Here is a 24,325-nt window from a genome sequence, read left to right as displayed (position 1 = left end):
AGCTTAAAGTGGGAGTTGTATAATGTGAAAGTTCAAAGTACCTAGGGGAGAAGAGCCATGTAAATACATGTAATAAACTTGTAGCATATATGTAAAGTCTTCTTGGCCTACAAAAATAGGATATTTTAGTATGAATTTGCTGAATGTAAGACCATGGACTGTTTTTTTATACTATGGCCTAATTTTAAAGGTCCAGAATTGTTTTTAAAGTTTGCCCTCATGCTAAAGTGCCAGTGTATGTGTCATAATTGATTTGGTTGTAAACTACATTACAAAGTAAATCCTAATGTGATTGTTTTGTATTATAACTAAAAAAGTCTAAGCTGCTAGATTTCCTACTTTTAGGAGATGTAAAATGCAGTACAGGATTCCTCTACCCTCCAGTCTATAAACCCAAAGATTCATTTTGGCTCTCACCAGTTCTTGTAACCAGTGATACAAATCTAAATTGTATTTGGTGCCAGTTTAATTTTTTTTTTTTTTTTTTTTTTGGTCATAGTAAGTACAACCCAGGGAACCACTTAATGCAAAAGATGTAATCTCTTGCATAACACCCCTTTAGGCATGTTTTCACCAATCTTAAGGGGAAAATGCTAAGTATGACAGCCTAATAGCAAGTTAGAAAAGTACATGGGTCAATTAAAAAGTCCTGATAATGCCCTACTTTCTAATTTCACATCTTTGATGTTATATTTCACTAAATGAATTTAGATGAACTATTGCCCAAGTCAAATATTGAATATACTAAAGGCAAAATTTATGCAGTACTTATTGTATATGACGCGAATTTGAAACATGAAATTAAAAATAAAATTTTTCTCCCCAGTGGCTCGTTATTATCTTGAAAACTGTTATGACTGCTGAATCTTAGAATGTACATAACTGAAATGTGATAGGAATGTTGACTTGAAGAGACTAATATACTGTTTAATAGTTGGTTTGACAGCTATGCAATTTTTGCTAGTTGGACTCAAGCCCCCAAAACAGTACTTGCAGAAACTATCCAAAAGTTTTGAAAGCCCAGTAAAATAGATCTTTCTATATTCTAAGATGTTTTCAGTTTCCAGAGTAAAATAGGACAAAAAAGCTCAAATTGGCAGGAACCCATGTTTTTAAGTATGTGAAGGAACCCTTTGAATTGGCTTTCTAATGGACAGGCTCCCAACCTATATAGGGTGCCTTAAACTAGTTGAATAATCCCAGTAAAGGCACAGCTGTAAACAAATTTGTGAGTAAGGTATTCATTTTCTTTGTTTGTGCATAATTTCTATGAAAAATAGTGCCAAGAACTGCCAAGTTCTCTGATGCAGCACTGCAAATAGGGTTAGGCTCAATAATGTGCGGGAACCTGAATAAAAAGTCAATAATAATATGAACACTTCATATTATTAGAGCTAGTTAGAAAATACTAATTGTGGATGACCTATCAAAGCTCATGTGAAAACCAAAAAACAGTTTACAGATTCAGTTATACTTCCAGTGGGCCTTTTAATAATCTAATTCCAGTTTGTCCTGTTTTGATAGTGGGCATGTACATTAAGTTTCAATGGAATTCAGGCCCATAACCTACCTTTAAATTCCAAGTAGTTTCTTCCCCCAAAGAAGCAGAAAGTGGCAGTAGGGTGATAAAGGGTTTTAGGCAAGTTTCCCCCAGTGTGTTTTATTTGAATTCTCATAGGCAATTTCTTGACACCCAAGAGAATATATCTCCAAAACTTCTTAAAACAAATGAGGGGAATGTCTACCATGGTAGTTGTATCTATAAGGCAGAGCAAAATCTAAAAAAAACAAGATTTGTTGGCTCCTAGACCAGTTTATTATTTCACTCTCCAGCATTCAAAGAAATGTGATCTGCAAAAACTAGATACAAAGGCCTTTTACTTCTTTACAAACTACTGTTATCAATGAAATGAATTTACATGCCTTACTTTTTATTCCAAAAGAAAAAAAAAACTCCATCTTTTAACACAAGGGTGAAACTGCTTTACAAATACACAGAACATCATAAAGATAACCAACACTGTTGGAAGAACGGGTAGAGGAAAAGACCCCAGAAGGCACCTTTTCCAGGACTAGCAGAATGTCTTACAGATGTCAACAGCCAAAGATAAACAGGTTGCTTACTTCACCTATTAGTCATCACTATTTAAAAAATGAGTATTGTTCACACCTGGGGTTCCTAAAAGCCCCGAAGGTCCTCTTAGTAGGATGTCATTAATTTATTCCAAACTATTGCTCAAGTCACAGCGTTCCCATTTCAAAATATAATCCTGGGACTTCGTAAACAATAACATGGAAAAATAAAATACAATGAAAAATCTCTTTTGAGACTGGAACTTGGAAAGTCAGGCTATGATGAGTTTGACCCACAGAGCCTGTCAGATATAGCAATCTAATTTATAAAATTTACCATTAGATTACAAAATTGAGAAATGAAGCAGGGTATGCAAAATTATATCACATGGAAGGTATTCTGTATATTGACAACTTTTTCACACCTGCAAAATGGGAATAGTATTCATTTTCCAGGTATGTTTTTGGGATTAAGCAGCAGTATATGAAAAGCATATGGTTTGGCAAATTAGGTGCTTGATGATATTGATGTTTTAAATATTATATGGGAACAATCACATAACAATGCACTGTAATTCAACAGGTGCCCAAACCACATGGACTTTTTTGTTTTACCACATTTAAAATGCTATTGAGTACTGTTATTACTTATAAACAAAACAAAACCAAAGACTAGTAAAATAAGAGAGGTTATGTGGCCACTAATTTTTTTTTTTTTTAATAAAGGGAAAATCTCAACCAAATATGCAACTTAATTCTACTCCCTGGAACCCATCAATTCAAAAGGAAATGGAGAGGGAGGTAGAGGACAAAAAACGCAGGAACTACACAGATACTGTTTTGAAAGATCACACAGGACCTCTACCCTTAAGAATTACCAATTCAATGTTCAACACTAATGATAAAATTATGTAAGGGTATAAGAACTCAAATCTGTAATCTACTTGAAACAAACTCTACATTCCATTATCACTTTTTATCTCCTTGAAAATAAAGCTGCTTTAAGAACATTTTCCAACAAAAAACAAGTCAGAATTTATGGACTCTAACCTGAAATTTAAGTTCCTGGGCAAGTTAAAAAAAAATTATTTATAGGGATAAAAATACCTCAATTTTAGACCTCCTTTCAGGCTTGTATAGTCTACCATATTTTCAAAATTCTTCTAAATTTAAAGGCTTAAATTCCATTTCCAGATTTCAAGATGAAAATTAAATGTGAGGGAATCAATGACAAACTTTATATCCTAATAAGGAACTAAGGAATCCAAAACATTTTGTGACACTATAAAAGGTATTTATTCACTATACACAGAACATGTCCCCTGTAAGATGTACACGTAAATGACTAAGAAGTATAATTTGGTGAACATTTTTTTCAATTACAGAACATACTAAATCAGCTGGGGTAACAGCTGTCTGCCTCCAAATAATCTAATTATAGCACCCAGGATCTCCTTTATAGCTAATGCAAAATTAAATATTTATTTTTGGGATTACTTCCTTATGTGTGTGATTGAGGCAGAGTTAACAATTTAGTAACTAGTATATTAACAGTCACTACACAATAAATCAGTTTATTACAAATTAAAACATTTTTCATTATTTGTATTAATGGGATGCAAACAAATAGGTACTTGTAAAAGGCTGAAAACCATAAAATTACTTATCTTTGATAGTATACTGGGCTTTATAATTATATTATGATATGAATGGTGTAAAATATTGTTATAATACACCTCAAAACAACAAGGCCATATTATAACAATTCACTAGATTGTGCTCAGTAGACATTTATTGAATAAAGGAATTATTATCCATTCTTTCCCCAATTATCCAGTACAATGCTTTGCCCATGATAAGGGCTCAATAAATATTTGCTGAACATACTGACTATGAAAGAGGTGAGAAGAGATGGGCCCTCTCAGTTGGATGTCAAGTATAATTGGAATTTACCTGGGAGAAAGAGTGGTTAAAGAAGATGTAAACTGCATGTGGTACAAGTAAATAAGCTCAGATGGCAACAAACCAAACAAGCAGAAAACACTGGCACCAGAATAAACAAAGGCAAGACGTGCCAATAATGGCATAAATGGAACTGACTTTTAAGAGATAACCAAGAAAAAGTTTATATTGGACCATACCTTTTCCCACCCAATTCAGTTTGAGACAGACCAATAGAGGCACTGTAAGAGACTATGGCTGTCTTCCTTGATATTCAGACATCCTAGTTTCCAATAATTTATTATGGACCTGTTACCCATGAATCAATATAAACCTGTTCATATTTAGGGATTAGTTTCCACAAGTACAAAGTTGAATTTCCTTTTATTTGTCCTAAAATGCTTACTTTCAAACTCGAAGGGACTTCAATTATTCCATGTAGTTTTCGATAATTCTTTTATCTTTTCAGACCAGAGTCAAAATATTCGTACAGTATTCATACTGCAGCACCTTCCACCCACCCTTTGGTCGCTTGAACTGCCCTTCTTTGGTTCTTTTTCCGCTTTCAGATCTTTCTTGAAGTGTAGTAAGCAGAACTGTACTGGGTATTCCAGCTGCAGTTTGGTCTTAAATAAAAGAAGGATGTTTGTCAGTTTGGTTTTCTTTATTCTTCTCTGTGGTATACAGGATTTTGTTAGTTGAACTGGATGTAGCAGCTTACTGGGTCAAATTTTCAAGAGAATAGTACAGTAGTTCCCAGGTCTCTCCCCTAGGTTGTAACTTAAGAGCTCATATTCTATGTAGCACTATCTCTTTTCTTCTTGCTTACTTTGCTTTAAAAAATGCAGAGGGGTCTCAGGTAAAAAGAGGTGAAATGTTAGCCCTCACTTGTGTGTTGATACGACTATTCAATATTAAGCCCAGTGCCAGACACAGAAGATTCTCAATAACTGTGAAACCCATCAATGAGTGACCCAAAATTAGCTCACTGGTACAAAAAGATCCTCACTACATATAAGTAAGATCCTAACTATCGTAAGTTCAAATGCAGTATAATCCTTGTGAAGCTGTTATTAGGTAAGCTATTTAATAAATAATATAAAAGCTTCTCAAGAAATTGGTGTTGAGTCTAAAAATAAATTAACAAAGGAAATTAAAACAGGGGCTGGGGATGTGGCTCAAGCGGTAGCGCGCTCGCCTAGCATGCGTGTGGCCCGGGTTCGATCCTCAGCACCACATACAAACTAAGATGTTGTGTCTGCCGAGAACTAAAAAAATATATAAAAAATTCTCTCTCTCTCTCCTCTCTTAAAAAAAAAAAAAAAAAAAGAAAGAAAACAAAGGAAATTAAAACATTAGGCCCTCTAATTCTAAACAGACTGAAAAATTTCATAGGCTCTAACCAACTTCTCTCAAATTATAGTCTGTTTAAATCTAATCCTGACTAGTCCTTTACTGCCTTTTCTTTGTGCCTTAGTTTCCTTATCTGTGACATAGAGAAAATAAGAGCATTTTTCTTCTCATAGGGTTTTGTGGAGAGTGAATGAATCAACACACAGCCCCTTGAACAGTGTCTGGCACGTGGTAAATACTTAATAAAATAAATTACCTGCTATCAATGTAAAAGTAGCCAGAATTCAACCCATGTAACACCTGTACTACTCCCCCACAGTGGTTATCACTTAATAAATGCTCACCAACATTCAATGAAAAAGAATTTAAAATCATGTCATAAACATAAGGCCCAATGTATCTTGTTTAGGAAAGGGGGGGAGAGAATTATTGATCCAGCCATCAATGAAAGTATAAATTTAAAACTAGCAGGCCCAAATTTAATTTTAATATGTATCTTAACATTATGAAAACACCTCTTAGGTTAAGAGGCTTAATGAGCAATCATGAATGACATACACAAGGAGGCCTTAAATACTATGTAAAAGATGTAGACTTCTGATAAGTCCTATCATTTCCAAAGTAAGTTATGCCTAGTGCAACACTGAATAAAAATATTCCTAAATCTAAAAGGACTGTTTTCATTATTTTAGAATCATATCCAATACTATAATAATTCCAGTTAATCATTATTTCCTTCATTTTGTTTTTATTATAGCATGTTTGCTTAATTTACAGCAAGCAGAAAATAAGCTGGGTCTTGTTTTGATCCAAACATTGATGTTTTTAAAGGTTGTACACAATATTTGTTAAAAAGAACATATAAAAATACCTTTTTAGAAGCTTCTATAAGAAAGAAAATACAAAGTTTAACCCCACAACTTTCCTCTTTGCTAGAACTGCAAACTACTGCTACAGTTTTAAATAGACTTTTTGTTGTTTAAACTATACATCCAGGAAAATCTAAAAAAATTAAAGAAACGTGCATATAAATGATTGCATAGCAGAACATGAACATTAACTGCAAACAGTAAAGAAATGAAAGTTAGAAATACTATCAAATATACAAAGGTTGTAGAATCAATCCTTTAAACACATTCCACAAACAGTATTTAAAAACCATCTCTTTTGTTCTTTACAGGCTAGGCCTAGATTTCTAAAACCAAAGTTGAAGAAAATAATCCTCTAAAGGAATTGTTTCCCCACAATACTTCTTACTTCTGCAAGCAAGCAAGCAATCTGAGATTTTAAAAGATGCTGGCTTTTTACTCTGAAATGAGACTGGACATTTCAAGTCACTTTTAATTGCCTCCAAATGATCATTCAGAGAAATACTAGAAATTATAAATAGTTAATGATATTACTTCTCCATTTTTAGTCACGTATGACATTGATAATCAAAAACTCAAAGAGGTGGCTCTTGCTTAAAACTAACCCTTTTTCCAAAATTATTTTAAATTTCATGGCACCACAGAATCATCTGCCTAGAATGGGAGTGTTCTCTTTCAATTTGCCTCACATTAAACAAATCCAGGTGTGAAGAGCAAGCCTCCCTCATAAAGAGGTAAGCTAATTCTGATACAAATGCACAAGACGAGGGCTCTAAGCATCAAAATTAATTCTTTTACGCTATACACACGCACGTGTACATACACACACACACCCACACACCCCTACTTTGAAACAGTTTACTTGTACCTAACAGCAGTAAGAAAACTAAGCAACAATGCCTCTTAAATTTTAGAGTAACTATATTAAGAACATTCTTTTCCCCTTAAAAATTATTTGTCATCATTGACCTGCTCAAATTTTAAGGGGAGCTTTTCTGATGTTTTCATGTTCCAAACCTTCATAGAAACCAGAAAGGAAAAAAAAAAAAAAAAAAAAAAAAAAAAGCAGTGAAGGCTCCATGTTTCAGTCAAAAACTTAATCTCCCTGAAAATGTTACTTAACCAAGTTGGCATCATTCCCCAAGACAGTGGGGTTAACAAAAGAACTATTCCACACTGTATCATAAATAAACTATTATCACGGGCCTAGACATCTTGACAAGACATAAAGGTCCACCCTGAACCTAAATGTGTCTGAGCAGTCAGTGTTGTACTGTGGCTACAACTTCACTTTTGTATCATTCCATCTTATTAGCAAGCTACATTTCTAGGTTAACAGTTCTACCAAATATGGATATGAAAGTTTATTTTTAATAAGACAATGTTGCAAATTATGGTCAACCAACATCTTTCCACCAAATACTTCAAGCATAAAAAAATGAGAATCTTTACAAAAATATACAGAGACACCACAAATTGGTAGCTGCCCATAACATTAAACAAACTGGACTCTTAAGAGTGGCTTCTCAACAGCATATCATTTTAATTATAACCATTGCCTGGTACAGGGAAAACTAACAAGTGTTTTTTTACGCATCATTGCAACATTGTATTCCTGATAATTTAAGTATACCAAACTATGAGTAAATGAATGATACATGCCTAAAAATTATCATGGTTTATACTATCAGTGGCCACTGGACTTAGGACTAGTCCAAGACCTTGATCTAGATTTTGACCTAGACCTAGATTGTGATCTTGACTGAGATTTGGATCTAGGTGGTTCTTTTTTCCTTGATTCCTTTTCATATCTTGAGCCAGACTTATAATGTGTTTTGGAATCTGTTTTAGAAGTGCCTCTAGTTTTGGTGTGAGATGCAGACCTAGAACGTGATTTAGCCTTCATTTCTTTCTTGGGCTGGGACTTGGACCGTGATCTTGAATTGGATTTAGATCTTGAAAAAGATCGATTTCGGTGTTTGAATCTTTCAAAACAGAGGAGAGATACAATTAGAGTAAAAATTAGATTCTATATTAATCAAATTTGTTATTTTTAGAGCAAAAGTTCACTCTGAATTGAAAAACATGAGTCTTTTTTCAAAGCAAAGTTATTTACCTATCATTGTCGGAATGGCTTCTGCTACGCCGTGGTCTTCCAGTCGGTCTACTGCTAAAAAGCATATCAGAAAAAGCAAACAGTGACAAATGTCTACTTATGGGTCTTAAAACTTTTCAATCAAAACACTATTTTAGTCTTAACAAAGTACTCAACACAAAGCATACAAAAAGATAAAAATGCTAACGAACACACCCTCTTTGTTTTTGAGACAGGATCTCATTATATTGCCCAGGATGGCCTTGAACTTCTAGAGTATTCAAGCAATCCAACTGCCTCAGCCTCCCCAGTAGGTGGGACTATAGGTCCATGCCCCCATTCCTGACCACGAACACATCTTTTTATTAAAAACAGATCACTGTACAAACTTACTTTCTAGGACTATAAGATCTTCTATAGTTGTAATCAAAAGACCGACTTCTTGACCTCCTCCTTTCATAACTTCGGCTTCTAGAACGTCTGTATCTGTCATAATCATCATAGCGCGAAGAACTGTACACATTCCTCCCTTCCTTGGCTTTCATTTGATTTGGTGCTAGGAAATACACAGAACACAAATATTCAGAAACATATGAAATTTATTATTTACATCCTTAAATTGTAGGGGGGAAAAAAACAAGCCCACATTCCCTTCTCTAATACCAAAAAAAGGAATCATGTGTTTTGCAATCTTAGAGATCCCTTTAGTTTTGGTAAGATGCAGATCTGAAAGATGACTGATTGAGCCTTCTTTTCTTTCTTGGGTTTGGTCAAGGTTATAAATATTAATCTTGGGTATTTATTTTCAAAGATGTGTATCACAAGACTACTTTATGTAAAAATGACACCATAATTTCCTTGGCTTATGCCTTATTTATACCTATACCTTTGGCCCTCAACTCTTATCTCACTCAATTCTACATAGAAACTTTATGTATGATTGTATATGTATATATAAAAAACAGGGACTGTCTAGGAACCTATCACCCCATTCCAGAACAAGAGAATTAACAACTTATGACTACCTAAGTGCTTTTTTTTCCTTCCAGTTTTAGGTAGACACAATATCTTTATTTTTTATTTTTATGTGGTGTTGAGGATCAAACCCAGAGCTTCATGCATGCTAGGCTAGCACTCTACCACTGAGCCACAACCCCAGGCCTTTAGCAGCTACCTTAATCTGTATCCTCTAGTATCTTCTCCAGGATCAAATAATGGTTCAGCCACAAGGAAATCTACTTCACCCCAGTCTATACTCCTACCTCATTGAAATTCAGCTAAAACCTGGTATATGCCTTCCATAATAATAAAAACAGAATACTAAAATAAGATCTATTCTAGGTTTAATCTGGATAGCCCCTCCCAGTCTATCAGTTCACTTCCATAGCCATGCACTCACATAACAATTATACTTTGAAGATCTTTTTTTTTTAAAGCTTCATTTTTCAAAATACCTTTGGTACGGAGAATCAAACCCAGTGCCTTGCATGTGCTAGGCAAGCACTCTACCACTAAGCTACAACCTCAGCCCCCTTTGAAGATCTCTACAATGAAGAAAATGGCTCAAGAGATCCAAAATGTTATAAATTTTTATCCTTCTCAATTTCACTCCCAGTATGTCACAGTTGATAGTAGTATTGATCAACTTTTGATCTTTTGGGGTTGGAACAGAATATATTAATTGCAACAATGGTTTTCTAGAAATGATTTAAACTTATGTTAGGCATCATGGTACTTACTCTTTCGATCTCCCTGGGCAAACTGTATTTCGATTTGACGTCCACAAATCCATTTTCTGTCCAAATTATGTAAAGCATCTTCAGCATCACGAACATCCTCAAATGTGCTAAATGTTAAGGGGCTTGGGAAATTTTGCAAACTTTGATAATGAATCAAAGTTCAGTTGGTAGGTCTGGAACAATTCATAATGTCCTAATATTCTAAAAAAAATCAACCAAATCTTACTTGTTACTTAGGCTGATTCAGCCATTAATATGCTTCACAACATAAAAGTACTTGTGATTTTCTAAAGCTAATCTTTTAGAAAAAACACATGAATACATGTTATCAGATCTGTTAGAGCTAAATCACCAAGTTATCCTATTAAAAAATTCCCAGAGTTTTAAGACTTAACTTTATAAAACAAGAAAGAGTAAGAAAAACAAGCCAGTGGATTCTATCCTGGGTGCCAAAAATTTCTTGAAACCAAAATAGCTTTCACATATTTGTTTTAAAGAAAAAAAAAAGGAAAAGGCCAATAGTTCTTGTGTAAGCAAGCAATATATGCCTTATCTTAGAAAAGATGAAAGCATAATTTCAAATGTATATTGCTATGTTTTCCCCAGTTATATCTAATATTATTATTTCACATAGTTGTCTTCCTTGAGCTGCACTAGGAAGACAGGCTGCTAACCACTTGTGGGTATCAAGACAGTCAAAACAATCACTATACGGGCTGGGGATGTGGCTCAAGCGGTAGCGCGCTCGCCTGGCATGCGTGTGGCCCGGGTTCGATCCTCAGCACCACATACCAACAAAGATGTTGTGTCCGCCGAGAACCAAAAAATAAATATTAAAAAAAAAATTCTGTCTCTCTCTCTCCCTCTATCACTCTCTCTTAAAAAAAAAAAAAAGATGTTGTGTCTGCCAAGAACTAAAAAATAAATATTAAAAATTCTCTCTCTCTCTCCTCTCTCACTCTCTTTAAAAAAAAAAAAAACAATCACTATACCAAATGCATATTACATCCATGCAGATGGTAAAAGCATGCTATCAAGAAAAAACAGAACATGATAAGGATTCCTAAACTGGAAAGCCCCAGCCATGATACTAAATATACAGCTTCCTGCAAAGTAGTTTTGTTTCCAACTTGATAATTTCAAGATAACATTTACCAGTGTCAAATAGGATCTGCTGGTATTCATTTTTGATCTGAGAAGCTAAGTTGCTATGTCTTTCCCACTCATGTCAGCAGAACTCGGAGGGCTAGTTATTCTGTTCAAATGTACCTCCTTTTCTAAAATCATTATTCTAACAGAAGTCAAATACACATTCAAGGCAGTGTTTGATATAAAAGGTTTGGAAAGGGAGCCAAGTTTTGATTCGGATTATCATTCTACCCCATCAATAAGTAATTAAGTAAGTAAATAAATAAATAAATGTCCTTAAATATGTCCATTTCTATTTCTTAGATTTGAAAACATCAGCACACAAGATTTGGAGAGCTTATTTAGAATTAAAACATTCCTGAAGTGACATATTCAAGACTGATAATGAGTGTACTTTAATTTCAGATGAAATGGTCTGCCTCAGCCTTACTAGACTTCTCTGTGTTCTGAAAGGAATTAAGGACTGTAGTGGGTCCCCAGATCTCTCTTCCTGGGGCCATTGTGTGTAAGTTAAATGGAAGGAGGTTTGCTCAATTTTTAAATAACCTGGCATTTCAAAATGAAAAGGCTGATGAAGAGACTCAGGACCTATAAATGAACATTCCTCAAGGTTAATGCAGTTGGGATCCAAACTAATCAAAAGGAATAAGCTCGCTAAGGGGTATTCTACTTCTACTTTGCCACCCCAAGAGAGAATACTTAACAACTTAAAAAGGGCTATAAAAAATTATAGGCTGGATGGCAAGGTTCTACACTGCTCCTGTTAAGCCACGGATAGGAAGAGAAGGCCAATTGGGAAGAGTCAGATAGGAGAGAGCATAGCAGGAGGGGCAGCCAAGTATCACTCTGATGCCAGTTACTAAGAAATTTGTACTTCAGGGTCTTTCCAAACATGAAACTGATAAGCCTGAGATGTATTTCTTTTTTAACTATTTTAAGACCATAGTCAAGACTTACTGAACATGTATTTAAAAAATTATCATTCTTTTCAATTCCTTTGTATAACCACACTTTTCTAAAGGCTCAAATATCACCACTTGAGTCAAAAGTACTGCTGTTCTTGGTTTTCACACCATCCCAAGCCACGTAAAATCAGATCAAAATTATAAGTCAGAATGCATCACTACCTTTATTTACCAAGCCATCCATATATAGATATATCTTCTCTATAACAGTTTTGCAACTAAGTTCCACACTTGCTAGCCCTGCAGGAGTAGCTTTGGCTTTTCCCTGTTAATACTTACTAGGACTCTAACTAGAAAATTCTAAGGGACTTACTGAATATTTTAGTAGTAAGAATTCTTCCTGACCTCAAGTCCACAGCCCAAACCTTTGTTTTTGCAGGGAGATGATTTCACTGAAGGGAAGAAGCAAAGTCACCTGAAACTCTGGGTCAAGGATAGATTTCCCATACATCCCGGTTAGGTATCCATACTAGGGAGAAGGCCTTCTGCAACCCATTCAAGGCTAACTGATCATATGTGCTAAAGCAGTGCAGGGCCTGCAAGCTTCAGAGTTAAGCTCCAGAAGTTAGGAATTTTTTATGTTCCCGGAAGCCATTTAAAAATCTATAAGGTGTTTCTAGTGGATCTGACAGTATGTGACCACCAGAGCTGTTTCTAGGTAGTCCCCAATGCATGCACTTGTCTCCCTTTTAAGCAGGGCTCTGTGGCTTGAGCCCAGAAATTCATGCTACTTCAAAGAGCCTCTGACCACCTGGTCCAAAACCAAAATATGCCGAATTTAAGCTTAACAATGTTACATCCGGTTACACTTTAACTTGATAAGCTAAGAGAGAGTGCATTTATACAAGACCACAATCACAACATCAAAGGCCCACACAAATCAAGTTACAGGTTTTGTCACTAGACCAAACCAAAATAACTTTTGAAAATTAACTGCTTATAAACCATTTTAAAAAAAAAAGAAAGAAAAAGAAAAGAAAAAGGAAAAGTTATTCTGTAGGATACATCAGGTATGACTCCTTTAATCTTGGCCATCATTCAACTTCATCTTGACCTTTAACTCTTTAAGTGCTTGTCAGAAGGACTTGTCATGAGATGCTTGGCCAAATATGACAGATGGCTTTATCTTTAACTTTGAAAAACAACCTTTTCCCCCTTTGTAGATAAAGCGAGGCTTTGTCTCCCATTAGGCTTGTCCTTCTTCCAGCTTTTCTGTATTTTTTCTTTTCCCAAACTCTCCCTTCTCTTCAAGCCTGATCCTTAAGAGGTCTTTGGCTTGTCTACTTGCCTTAAGTGTTGAATTCTACTCTAAAGGTTCTTTCATGCTTTCTCTTTGGGGTCGCCATAACTGTACAGCTTTACATTCTGAGGTAACAACAGAGGACAGCAAATTAGGGGACAATATTAAAGAAGTTTACCTCATTTTTATACAATTTGTTTTTGATCAAGTGATTCAAATTAACAAACAAGAATACTAAACTTTAATCGCTAAGCACAAGAACATATTAACTTTTAATTTGACTTACATTAAAGGTGGTAGCAACCAGAGTGTATTCAAATTTAAATCACACATTATAATCACTGATTTGAGTTTCAGCATCATGAATGGGAATTTAAATATTTAACTATTTTTGGATTAATAAGAAAATAGTAAGAGCAATGTGAGTCAGAATTAATTTTCAAAAATCTGAAGACATAAGACATTTATTAGAGCACAAAAATAAACTGCTTTTTAGATGTTACCACTTACATAAACTTGAATTTCAAACTTCAACACCCCTCACTAATCAGCATCTGAAGAAAGGATATTGAACATAAGCAAATCCTCTTGGACGTCGAGTGTAGAAATCAAGTGGAACATACACATCGACTATAGGACCATAGCGACCAAATTCACGCCGTAAATCTTCAGACCTAAAACATCATGAAAATAACTCAAATTTTTATGCTCATGCCCTTAAACGAGTTTTATAAGTAGTAATTATTTGCCAATATTCTTAACAGAAGGAACTGTTATTAGTAACACTGTGTGACCTTTGGGTCTCAGTTGTATCCCTGCCCTAACTGACCTGAAACAGACAAGCATTCTAAATTGGTCCAACAGCCAATTGTAGGACCTGGGGACATAGCTCAGTTGGTAGAGTGCCTGCCTAACATGCACAAGGGCCTGGGTTCAATCCCCAGCACCACAAAAGAAGAAAAAAAAGCCAACTGTAATACATAAAATGTAATGGCAATATCTTTTTGATAAAGGAAAGCCAGGATCCAAGCATTTGAAAGATAAATGCAGCTTATGAGTCCATTTATTATTTTACATCACAACAGAAAAGACATGTAAGGAAACAATCAGAATTCTTAAATCTACAGCCTTCATTTTTCACAAAAGGTAGAGCGGTAAGGCTCTGGGTTTTTGGTTTTTCTTTTCTTTTTTTTTAAACGGTATCAAATCAACTCTAATACTCTGGAAAATACCGAACAAAATTACCCCCAAATTATAGTGAGTCAATTAATTAGTGGTAGATAAGGTGAGTGGGGGGCAGAAACAAAGCCTCAAATAAAAACAACTTTTAAACATTGTGAAAATGACAAAGGAGAGATTCTTCTAGATGCTAAAAGAATTATTGCTTTTCTCCCCTACATTTTTAAGACAGAAGAAAGTAAATCAAAAAACGCTAACCGAAAAACACTGTTTGCAGATTATTTATCAAATATTAAACATCCTCATGTAATAATAGCTTCTCCAAAAAAATTCTTTAGGCAATTCGAAGCAATTAAGGGGGCTGCTGAAAACAAAGCCTATTTAAGCCCAGTCTCTAAACACTACAAATACATGTATAACAGCGGCGGGGGAAAAAGGATAGCAAATGCTTTCCTCTCCCTCAATCCCGTTATTTCAATGCAATTTTCTTTTTTAATTAAAATAAACCAACCCGCCCGGCTGCTGAGCGAGGGGGCGTGCACCCCGCGGAACCGAGCTCCCTAGGCAGCGAGCGGCGGGCAGGCCGCGCGGAGGGCGCGGGCAGAAGGCCGACCGCGGCGGGGGAGGGGCCGCGCCGCCACGCGGCCCGCACATCCCGCGCGCCCTGCGGCCGCCCGGCCGGGCCCGACGGCCCAGGGCGCCGCCTCGCTCGGCGCGGCCTAGTTCGGGCGCCAAAGCGGGCGCGGGACCCGCCATCTTCACCCCGCCCTTTCCCCGGCCCGCCGCCGCTCGGTCCTCGGCGTGCGCCCGCGGCCTCTTCGCGCAGGCCCGGAATACCTGCCCTGTACCTACCTGGTGTCGTCGGCCACGTTCCTGACGAACAGAGACGTGTTGGGGGGGCGCAGGTAGCGGGACATGACGGCGGCGCGAGTCTTGGCCAGAGGCAGTAACGGGCTCAGCAAACTGTCCGCGGCTCCGGCGGCGGCTCCTCAGACACAGACACAGACACACACACAGCCAGAGGACTCCGCTACGGCAACCACCCTCTTCTCGCGAGACTTCACTCCCGCCTCCACTCCTCTTTCCACCACGGCGCAACGCCGGCCCGGCAACGGTTCTTTCCCGCGAGATTACCAGGCGTGCGCCTGCGCATGCGGAGGGCTGGAGCGCGAGCTGCAGCCTCGGTCTCGTTCATTGGCTTCTAAGCTCAGCCTCTTCCCCTCCCTTCCCAGCCCTCTCTTTCTTTCTTTCTTTCTTTTTTTTTTTTTTTTAAAGAGAGAGAGAGAGAGAGAATTTTTAATATTTATTTTTTAGTTCTTGGCGGACACAACATCTTTGTTGGTATGTGGTGCTGAGGATCGAACCCGGGCCGCACGCATGCCAGGCGAGCGCGCTACCGCTTGAGCCACATCCCCAGCCCCTTTCTTTATTTAGTGATTCTTTTTCCCGCCTTTACTGGATTGCACCGCCTTCTCCTCCCGCAGGAAACAAATGGCTTGGCCCCTAGGCCAAATTTTACAGTTATTACTAAATGGACAGAGGTTTTAGCTTTAAAATTCAGAGAGATTGCCCTATTATGCCTAGGCTTTTATTGGGTTCCTGACCACCAAGATACGAAATTTATCGCTTGTATTGAGTGTGCAAACTTAGGAGGTGTATGCTGTTGTCAACAGTCTTGGGCACACTCCCCGCGCGCAGCGGTGCTGGATTGCGTGCAGCCCACACCTTTCTCGGTCGTCTCCACCTATCCCCGCAGTTTCCTCCTGACGTTAGGCCGACCAGTCCTTACATTCTAATCTCTGTTATCATGTAGACTGTATTGGCTGCTAATGGCTTCCTGGGTGTGCAAAGTTCCTGTGTTGTAGTGGTTCTCAAACTTGTTGGGCTCCTTCACACCCAGAAGACCCCAAAGAGGTTTCTTTTTTTGTTGTTGTTGTTGTTTTTGTTTTCTGGTGGTTGGTTGTAGTTCTGGGACTTGAACCCAAGACAAGGGTTCTACTATTTAGCTACACCCCAGCACACACACACACCCCCATGTTAAGGGTTTGTTGTATCTACAATTACCGAATTTGAATTTAAAATGAATATGTTAAGACATGGTAACACACATTCCACTACCCTTCATCAAACATCATATGTAGCCTCTGAAAAACTCCATTCTGCATTTGTGGAGAATATGAGCATGAAAAATGCAAATAATATTTAGTCTACTTTTCACTTTGGAGAACTCCTGAGAATTATTCCTACTCTTATCAGACACGAGGGAGGGGCCTCTTGTTAGAAAATCCCTGGCATGCTAGGACCAAGAAGATAACAGGGACTCAAGTTTTAACTAAATGAACTTTTGTTTTAGATAAAGGCCCATAATAATAAGGTGAGTGGGGGGCAGAAACAAAGCCTCAAATAAAAACAACTTTTAAACATTGTGAAAATGACAAAGGAGAGATTCTTCTAGATGCTAAAAGAATTATTGCTTTTCTCCCCTACATTTTTAAGACAGAAGAAAGTAAATCAAAAAACGCTAACGCATCAATTAGTATCCAAGGCAATTAAGTGACTTGACACAGGTGGTATGGAGCTCTGTAGCAGAGCCATCCTTTCTACATTGATGTTTCCCCAGAAGCTTTGGCACGTAATTTATTAAAATATTTATTGTTACCTTTTAATTGTCATATGTTAGACGCCAGAAATTCAGTGATAAAAAGCATGCAACTTATGTTTCTAGGGGATAGATAACCAAAAATAAGCAGGTAAACAACTAAAGTAGTTGCAGATTGCAATATGAAGGAAATGGTAATGGGTTTCTTTGTTTTGTTTTTAACTTCTAAAACAGAGGGCTGTCAGGAAGGGCTTGCTGAGCTAATCTTCTCTGGTATTTTGTTACATGTTTTTTAGTGGCAAGGAAACAGACTTGTAGTTGGATGTGGTGGCGCATACCTGTAATGGCAGTGGCTCTGGAGACTGAGACAGCAGGATCTCAAGTTCAAAGCCAGCCTCAGCAACTTAGTGATGCCCTAAGTCTCAAAATAAGATTTTTCCTAGGTATAAGTATTATATGGTTATTGTTAAGATTTGGGGAATTAAAAACAATTTTTTTCCTCTGGTACTGGGAATTAAACCAGGGGTGCTTTACCCCAGAGCTACATCCCCAGCCCTTTATATTATTATTACTTTAAAAAATTTTTTTGAGACAGGATCTTGCTAAATTGCTGAGGGCCTATGCTAAGTTGCTGAGGCTGGCTTCGAATTTGCAATCCTGCTTCAGTCTCCTGAGTTCTGGCACTACAGGTGTGTGCCACTGTGCCCAGAAGGAATGAATAATTTAAAGAAAAAGAAAATCACCTGTGATCATATTCGCAGAGCTAATTACTATTATGTTTTTAATGTATTTCTGTACACTTACATAATTGTTAAAATTCAAATCATACTACATGTACAGTTTTGTCGTTTTCCCCAACCATATTTATAAAAAATGTCTTCCCATGCTTATTTCAGCAGTACATACACTAAAGTTGGAACTATACAGAGAAGATTAGCATAGCTCCTACCCAAGGTTGATGGCAAATTCTAGAAGTGTCCCATATTTTTCAATAAAAAGATGAAAAGAAAAATATCTTCCCTGGCCATTAAATAGTTTAATAAATATAATTTTTAGCCCCTAAGTCCCAAGTTTTAAATTCTATGAATATTTCAATGACATTGATACAGGTAAATTAAAATGCATTTGAAATTATAGCCTGCAGCTTATTATATAATTAATCATCACTAATATTAATGATATAATGTTCATTGATTAAATAATCATTAATTATTAATATGACTATGGTTATCAGTTTTATTGCTGTTATTAATTATCGCTAATCATTCACCTATTACTTTTCTCTAAACAACAGAATTCTATTTTTTTTAATTTATTTTTCAACTTTTGGTGGATACAACATCTTTATTTTATGTGCTGCTGAGGATCGAACCCAGCGCCCCGCGCATGTCAGGCGAGCGTGCTACCACTGGAGCCACATTCCCAGCCCCAACAACAGAATTCTAAAACCAAGGTTACTTCAAAGTAACCATAAGTGGTAAATTTGTTGCTTAATTTAAGTTTTTAGGTGTTCCTTAAATGGGACAATGGGACATAATGGGTTCATAGTGGCTGTATCAACTATCAATTGAGTTCAATTTCTAGCAACAAAATCCTGGAATAATAATAGTCTTGATCCTGTTAGCTAACACGGAGAACTAAAGGAGACAGCTCCTTCCAAGGGCGAATGCACCCCAGGACCTTAGCTACTAGCTGCCAGCTACTAAGAGAGAGGGGTACCCCTCCCTCCTGGGGTACCCCTCCCTCCCTTCTCACTCTCAGCCCATGAGCCTCAGAAGCCAGGTGCACCATGGAGGCCAGAATGCCCTCGCCATGACCCTCCAACGAACAACACAAAGGACAGAAAAGGGCCACCAACACAGCACATTCCCAGGGCCCTTCACTTCTTGGTGTCATGACTTGCATTTTCTTCCACGCCCCAACTATGTGTTCTCTTAGCAGCTGCAGCGACACATCCTTATCACAGGGCAAAGACAGACTATGCACCTCCGGATGGACCCCCTCTCTCTCCATGCATACTAGAAATTATACTTGCCTAGGACCTGCATTACAAAACGTGCCCAAAGCCAATTAGAATCTCTAGATTCCAGCCCACCCCAACAGTCCTCACACAGCAAGAAAAACCAGCTCCCTTCTTTGTCCAGAATTATCTAGCCACGTTCAAGGTCAATGCTGTGTCTCTTTTCTCTAACAAGAAATCCCAATGAAGAGTCTGTCCTATGGGGAATGGATCTTTATCCGATTCTTCTGATGAAGAACTTGAGAAACCACCCAGCCGGTAACATAGATGCCAGGCATTTTTCTACGCAAAGGGCAAGGATGGCGATCCAAGATGTAGTGGGAGGCTATGGCTTTGGAGGCCATCCTGTTCATAGCTTTCAGTTATTGTTATTTTAAGAGGCAAGGATTGTAGCCCAGTGGTAGAGTGCTTGTCTAGTATGCATTGGGCCCTGGCTTCCATTCTCAGCACTGCAAAAAATAAGAAGGAGAATGTCTTGCTCTGCTGCCCAAACTGGGTTTAACTCAAGTGATCCTCCTGCCTCAGCCTTCCAGGTCAATGGAACATAGACATGTACCACTGTGCCTGACCCTTCCTTATTTATTTATTTGATACTGGGGATTGAACCCAGGGGTACTTTACCACTGAACCACATCCTCAGAACTTTATATTTTTTATTTCACCCTAAGTTGTTTAGGACTTCACTAAGTTGCTGAGGCTGACCTCAAACTTGAGATCCTCCTGCCTCAGCCTCCTGAGTTTCTGGAATTACAGGTGTGCACCATTGTGCACGGCCTTGTTTTTTTTAAGTCACATATATTAACCCATTTAATCCTCACAACAAATTTATAAGCTACATTATTGTTATTCTTTTTATTTTATAGAAGAGGAAACAGGTCTAAATAAAATTAGGAGATAGATTTATTTGTTTGTTTGTTTATTTTTGAATAATGAGAAATCAGAAATAGAGTTCAAGACTAGTATGGCAGCTCTAGTATATGGTAAGTGTCCAGTCTCCATCCAAGCTTCTGTTTTGTCTTCATCAGCTCTGTTCTGGAGTTTATATTCAGATTGCCTTGTTGTCACAAGATAGCTACTGGAGCAGCAGGTGTCACATCTATATCCCAGGAAAAGAGAAAGAATAGGAACAGGGTGCAAAAGGTACATGGTGCTCAGTCACCATCTACCCCTTATATGTAAGGAATACCAACAATTCCTGCTTATACTTTATTGACCAGAACTGAGCCTCATGACCCAGTTTATACTCAAGAGAAGCTAACCACCGTTACCCTCAACAAAATCAAAGTTCTGCTTATTAGCAGGAGGAAAGAAGGGGAGGATTTTTTGAGCAGCCTAAAAGGGTACATTTCATGTCATGCTTCTATAGTTGACTTACATAGAAATGGGGATGATGATGATAAATAAAAGGAAACATGAATAAGAACATACCAAATACTGTGTTAACTATCTTATCTGCATTGTCTAATTTAATCTTCACTACTTTGCAGTAGGAACTATGACTTCATTATAAAGAAGAAAAAAAGTCTTCAAGACACTATGAAGCTTTCTGATAATATATAAGGTTCAGGGAATAAAAGATAAGAGATTTCCTGTGTTTTCAAGGTGTGTTCGCATCAGCAAAGAACGTGTTATTTGTAAACAAGTTATTTTAAATTAGGTTTCCATAGTTCATAGTTCACTTTGCCATTTTCCTCCCCAGTACTTGGAATTGAAGCCAGGGATGCTCTTCCACAGAGGTAGATACATCTCAGTCCTTTTGATTTTTATTTATTTTGAGATAGAGTCTCACTAAGATGCTGAGGTTCTTGCTCAGTAGCTGAGGCTAGCCTCAAACCTGCAATCCTCCTTCCTCAGCTTCCTGAGTTGCTGGGATTACAGGCGGATGCCACTGTGCTCCGCTCACTCACCAATTTTAATATGGTTAGTTTTTTTTTTTTAGAGGAGAGAGAGAGAGAATTTTTTTAAATATTTATTATTTTTTTTTTTTTAGTTTTCGGCGGACACAACATCTTCGCTTGTATGTGGTGCTGAGGATCGAACCCGGGCTGCACGCATGCCAGGCGAGCGCGCTACCGCTTGAGCCACATCCCCAGCCCCAATATGGTTAGTTTTAATACCGCTAAACTGCCTATCGTGATTAGGATCCAACCTCAGAGGGTAACCACAGGTCAAGTACAAAGGATTGTCTTGGGTTTACTGAAAGGCATCTGTTCCTTTTATGAGTGCCCCTAGGCCTGGGGTCAGAGACTGTTTGAAACAAACACAAAAATTCAAGTTTCACTGACTTCCCCTTCCCTGACAGCAAGAGCAGGGAGTGAGTGCAGTCAAATTCAAGTGCTCACCTCCCTGGTATCCAGCTAGACCGCAGGGGCCATGATGGCTTCCTAGCCAAGGTCCCCTGCACTCTCTGACTTCGCAGTCCCTGGGTGGCCCTGCCCCAGCTTAGCCTCATTCCCGTCACACCACTGTCTTCCTGCCTGTCTCCAGCCTGAGAAAACCCACATCACAGGAATTGGCCTCTCACTTTACATTTATGGACAAGAGTCCCAAGTGAGGGCTCAGCACAGCAGGAAGGTTCTGGGGCATTTCCCTAGTCCAATCACTCCTGTTTCCCAGGGTTCTCTTTCCTTTCTTTCTAGCCTCAGATTTCCAAGGCTCTCTGCATCCTCTTCATTCTCAGCTAAATTCATCAAGAAAATAGAAACAGGGGCAGAGGAGCTCCTGTTGTTGCCACCAACAGCCCCCCCCCCCCCCCCCCCCCGCCCAGGGCGGGAGCCCCTTGTCCTCTGTCCTTTTCTTGCAGAGAGGGACTGTCCCTGACATGGAAGGCCAACTGCTTCCCCAGCACTGTGCCCCTTAAACTACTCTTTCTCCTGCATCATCGATTTCCCTTCTCTTCTGGGTCACTTCCATGAACAAAAAATATGCAGCCAGGCCAGGTGCTGGTGGGCACACCTATAATCCCAGCAGTTCAGGAGGATCATAAGTTCAAAGCCAGCCTCAGCAATGGCAAGGCGCTAAGCAACTCAGTGAGACCCTGTCTCTAAATAAAACACAAAACAGGGCTGGGGATGTGGCTCAGTAGTTGAGAGCCCCTGAGTGCAGTACTTTCCTGCCAGTACTTTCCTGCCCCCCCCCCAAAAAAAAAAAAACAAAAAACATAGAGCCATGGCTCCCAGCTCCAAAGTGCTAGAACCTAGGTGGAGCAAGATAATCTGATTTTGGAGCTAGATTCTGACTTGCCCTGAAACGTCTCCCTGATCTTCCTAAAAAGTGGATCAGGGAGGGTTTAGAGAATGGGCGGGGCTGGAAAAGAGGGCAAGAACTTTTGTCTTAAAAGATATTACAGAATTGTCTAGGGGTACTGGTTATCTAGGCTGACATGTAACAACTTGTATTTGTGCAATAAAGCCCAAGCCAACAGCCAGAGAAGTTATAGAATGTGGCTTTAGAGGTCACCCTGTTTAGTCGTTTTGGAAGCCACAGAGCTTGTTTATATAAATTCTTATCAGAAACCAAATCTATAAAGCCATCCCTGGGAGGCTTTCCTCCCATACCTGTTTGGGACCTTTTGTAGTCCAAAAGGCCACAGATCTAGTTCAAGCCCCCCACCCCCCTTTAGAGGCAAGGAAATAGGATCCCAGAAAAGGGAGGGACACACCCCAGCTGTACACCACTGTGTAGGAGAGTTTGTTCTGGGACAACTGGCAGCCAGTTGTTGGAACTACATATTCATGTTGACTTCAAACTACAGCTTCTTTGAAGAAAATTTGTAAAGGCCCTTAAACATTTTGTGATGAGTTTAGTTAAAATTAGATATTTTAACATTAAGTTTATTGAACTGTAGTTTGCATATGACAGCTTGCACACATTTCAAGCATACCTTTCAAAGAGTTTTGAAATTTCTTTTTTTTTAGAGAAAGAGAGAATTTTTTAATATTTATTTTTCAGTTTTTGGCGGACACAACATCTTTGTTTGTATGTGGTGCTGAGGATCGAACCCGGGCCGCATGCATGCCAGGCGAGTGCGCTACCACTTGAGCCACATCCCCAGCCCCGAGTTTTGAAATTTCTATACCTGGGTAAAAGCTATCTTGATAAAAATAAGGATTTTTTTTTCCCCTACACTGGGATTGGGCTGAGGGCCTCAAACATGCTAGGCAAGTGCTCTACCACTGAGTTATAACTTCAGTCCTATGAAAAATTTTATTTTGAAACAGTGTCTCACTAAGTTGCACAAGCTGGCCTCCAATTTGTGATCCTCTTGCCTCAGTCTCCCCAGCAGCTGGGATTACAAACCAGTCCACCAAGCCTAAAGCAATGTGGGATATTCCTGTTGCCCCAGAAGCCTCTGTGTTATGTCCCACTCAATTTCCCTTCTACTTGTGGCCCCAAGGAACAACAAATATACTTTCATTTATTATGTTTTTTTTAACCTTTCATGACATTTTGTATGTATGAAATCATACAGTATTTTTGTTCTTTTGAGTTTTGCTCAGCACATGCATAAGATCCATCCATTGATCTGTACATATCTGTCATTCATTTAATTTATTCCACTGCCAAATGGTCCAATGTATAGAGAGGTAGTTATTATATGTGTCAACTTGGCTGGCCCTTAGGTTCCCAGACATTTGGTGAAACATTTCTCTCTGTCTTTGAGGGTGTTTTTGGAGGACATTAACATTAGAATCAGTGGAAGAGAGTCACCCCCATCCAATCAGTGAAGACCTGAATAGAATAAAAGAGCTGAGAAAGGGGAACTCTGACTATCTGAGCTGAGAGTCTACTGTCCTTAGACAAGAATCACACCATGGCTCCCCTGGGTCTGTCTTCAGATCTCGGGAATTCTCTGCCTCCATAAATGCATGAGCCATTTCTTGTAATAAATCTCTTCCTTTCTCATGTTTTCTTCTGGTGTTGGGGATTGAACTCAGGAACACTTTACCACTAAGCTACATCGCCGACCCTTCTTATTTATTTTGAGACAAGGTCTAAGTTGCCCAGAGTCTCATTAAGTTGCTGAAGCTGGCCTCCAACTTAGGATCCTCTTGCCCCAGCCTCCCAAGTCTCTGGGATTACAGGTGTGCACCACTGAACCTG

At 38.5% G+C, this 24,325-nt stretch overlaps 1 protein-coding gene across 6 annotated transcripts; it reads right to left on the bottom strand.

Annotated features, from left to right (window-relative positions):
• Positions 1-15,722, bottom strand: SRSF10 (serine and arginine rich splicing factor 10). 6 transcript variants are annotated; one of them, XM_081307296.1, is made up of 7 exons: positions 15,456-15,711; positions 13,994-14,098; positions 10,071-10,174; positions 8,725-8,887; positions 8,353-8,406; positions 8,120-8,221; positions 1-4,640 (listed from the first exon to the last, which is right to left on the bottom strand). In XM_081307296.1, exons 1-7 carry the CDS (start codon positions 15,518-15,520, stop codon positions 4,580-4,582), a joined length of 654 nt encoding a protein of 217 aa, XP_081163422.1. In that variant the 5' UTR covers positions 15,521-15,711; the 3' UTR covers positions 1-4,579. The 6 variants fall into 6 exon arrangements, with proteins under 6 accessions (XP_081163422.1, XP_081163425.1, XP_081163424.1 ...); XM_081307299.1 differs by lacking the exon at positions 8,120-8,221 and having other exon boundaries at positions 8,353-8,403; positions 15,456-15,720; XM_081307298.1 differs by lacking the exon at positions 8,120-8,221 and having other exon boundaries at positions 15,456-15,708.
• Positions 15,723-24,325: the final 8,603 nt, after the last annotated feature.

This window comes from Spermophilus citellus (assembly GCF_964194105.1).
Source record: "Spermophilus citellus genome assembly, chromosome: 9".
NCBI lineage: Eukaryota > Metazoa > Chordata > Mammalia > Rodentia > Sciuridae > Spermophilus > Spermophilus citellus.
This window is presented reverse-complemented; position numbering and strand designations above follow the sequence as displayed.

What these genes read in the sequence shown, in the direction of transcription:
- SRSF10 (XM_081307294.1), bottom strand. Translation starts at nt 15,520, where the DNA reads ATGTCCCGCTACCTGCGCCCCCCCAACACGTCTCTGTTCGTCAGGAAC. An exon ending in AACGTGGCCGACGACACCAG is followed by an intron (nt 14,099 to 15,455) that starts GTAGGTACAGGG and finishes ATGATGTTTTAG; the next exon opens with GTCTGAAGATTTACGGCGTG. An exon ending in AGCCATTCCGACAATGATAG is followed by an intron (nt 8,222 to 8,352) that starts GTAAATAACTTT and finishes CTGTTTTGAAAG; the next exon opens with ATTCAAACACCGAAATCGAT.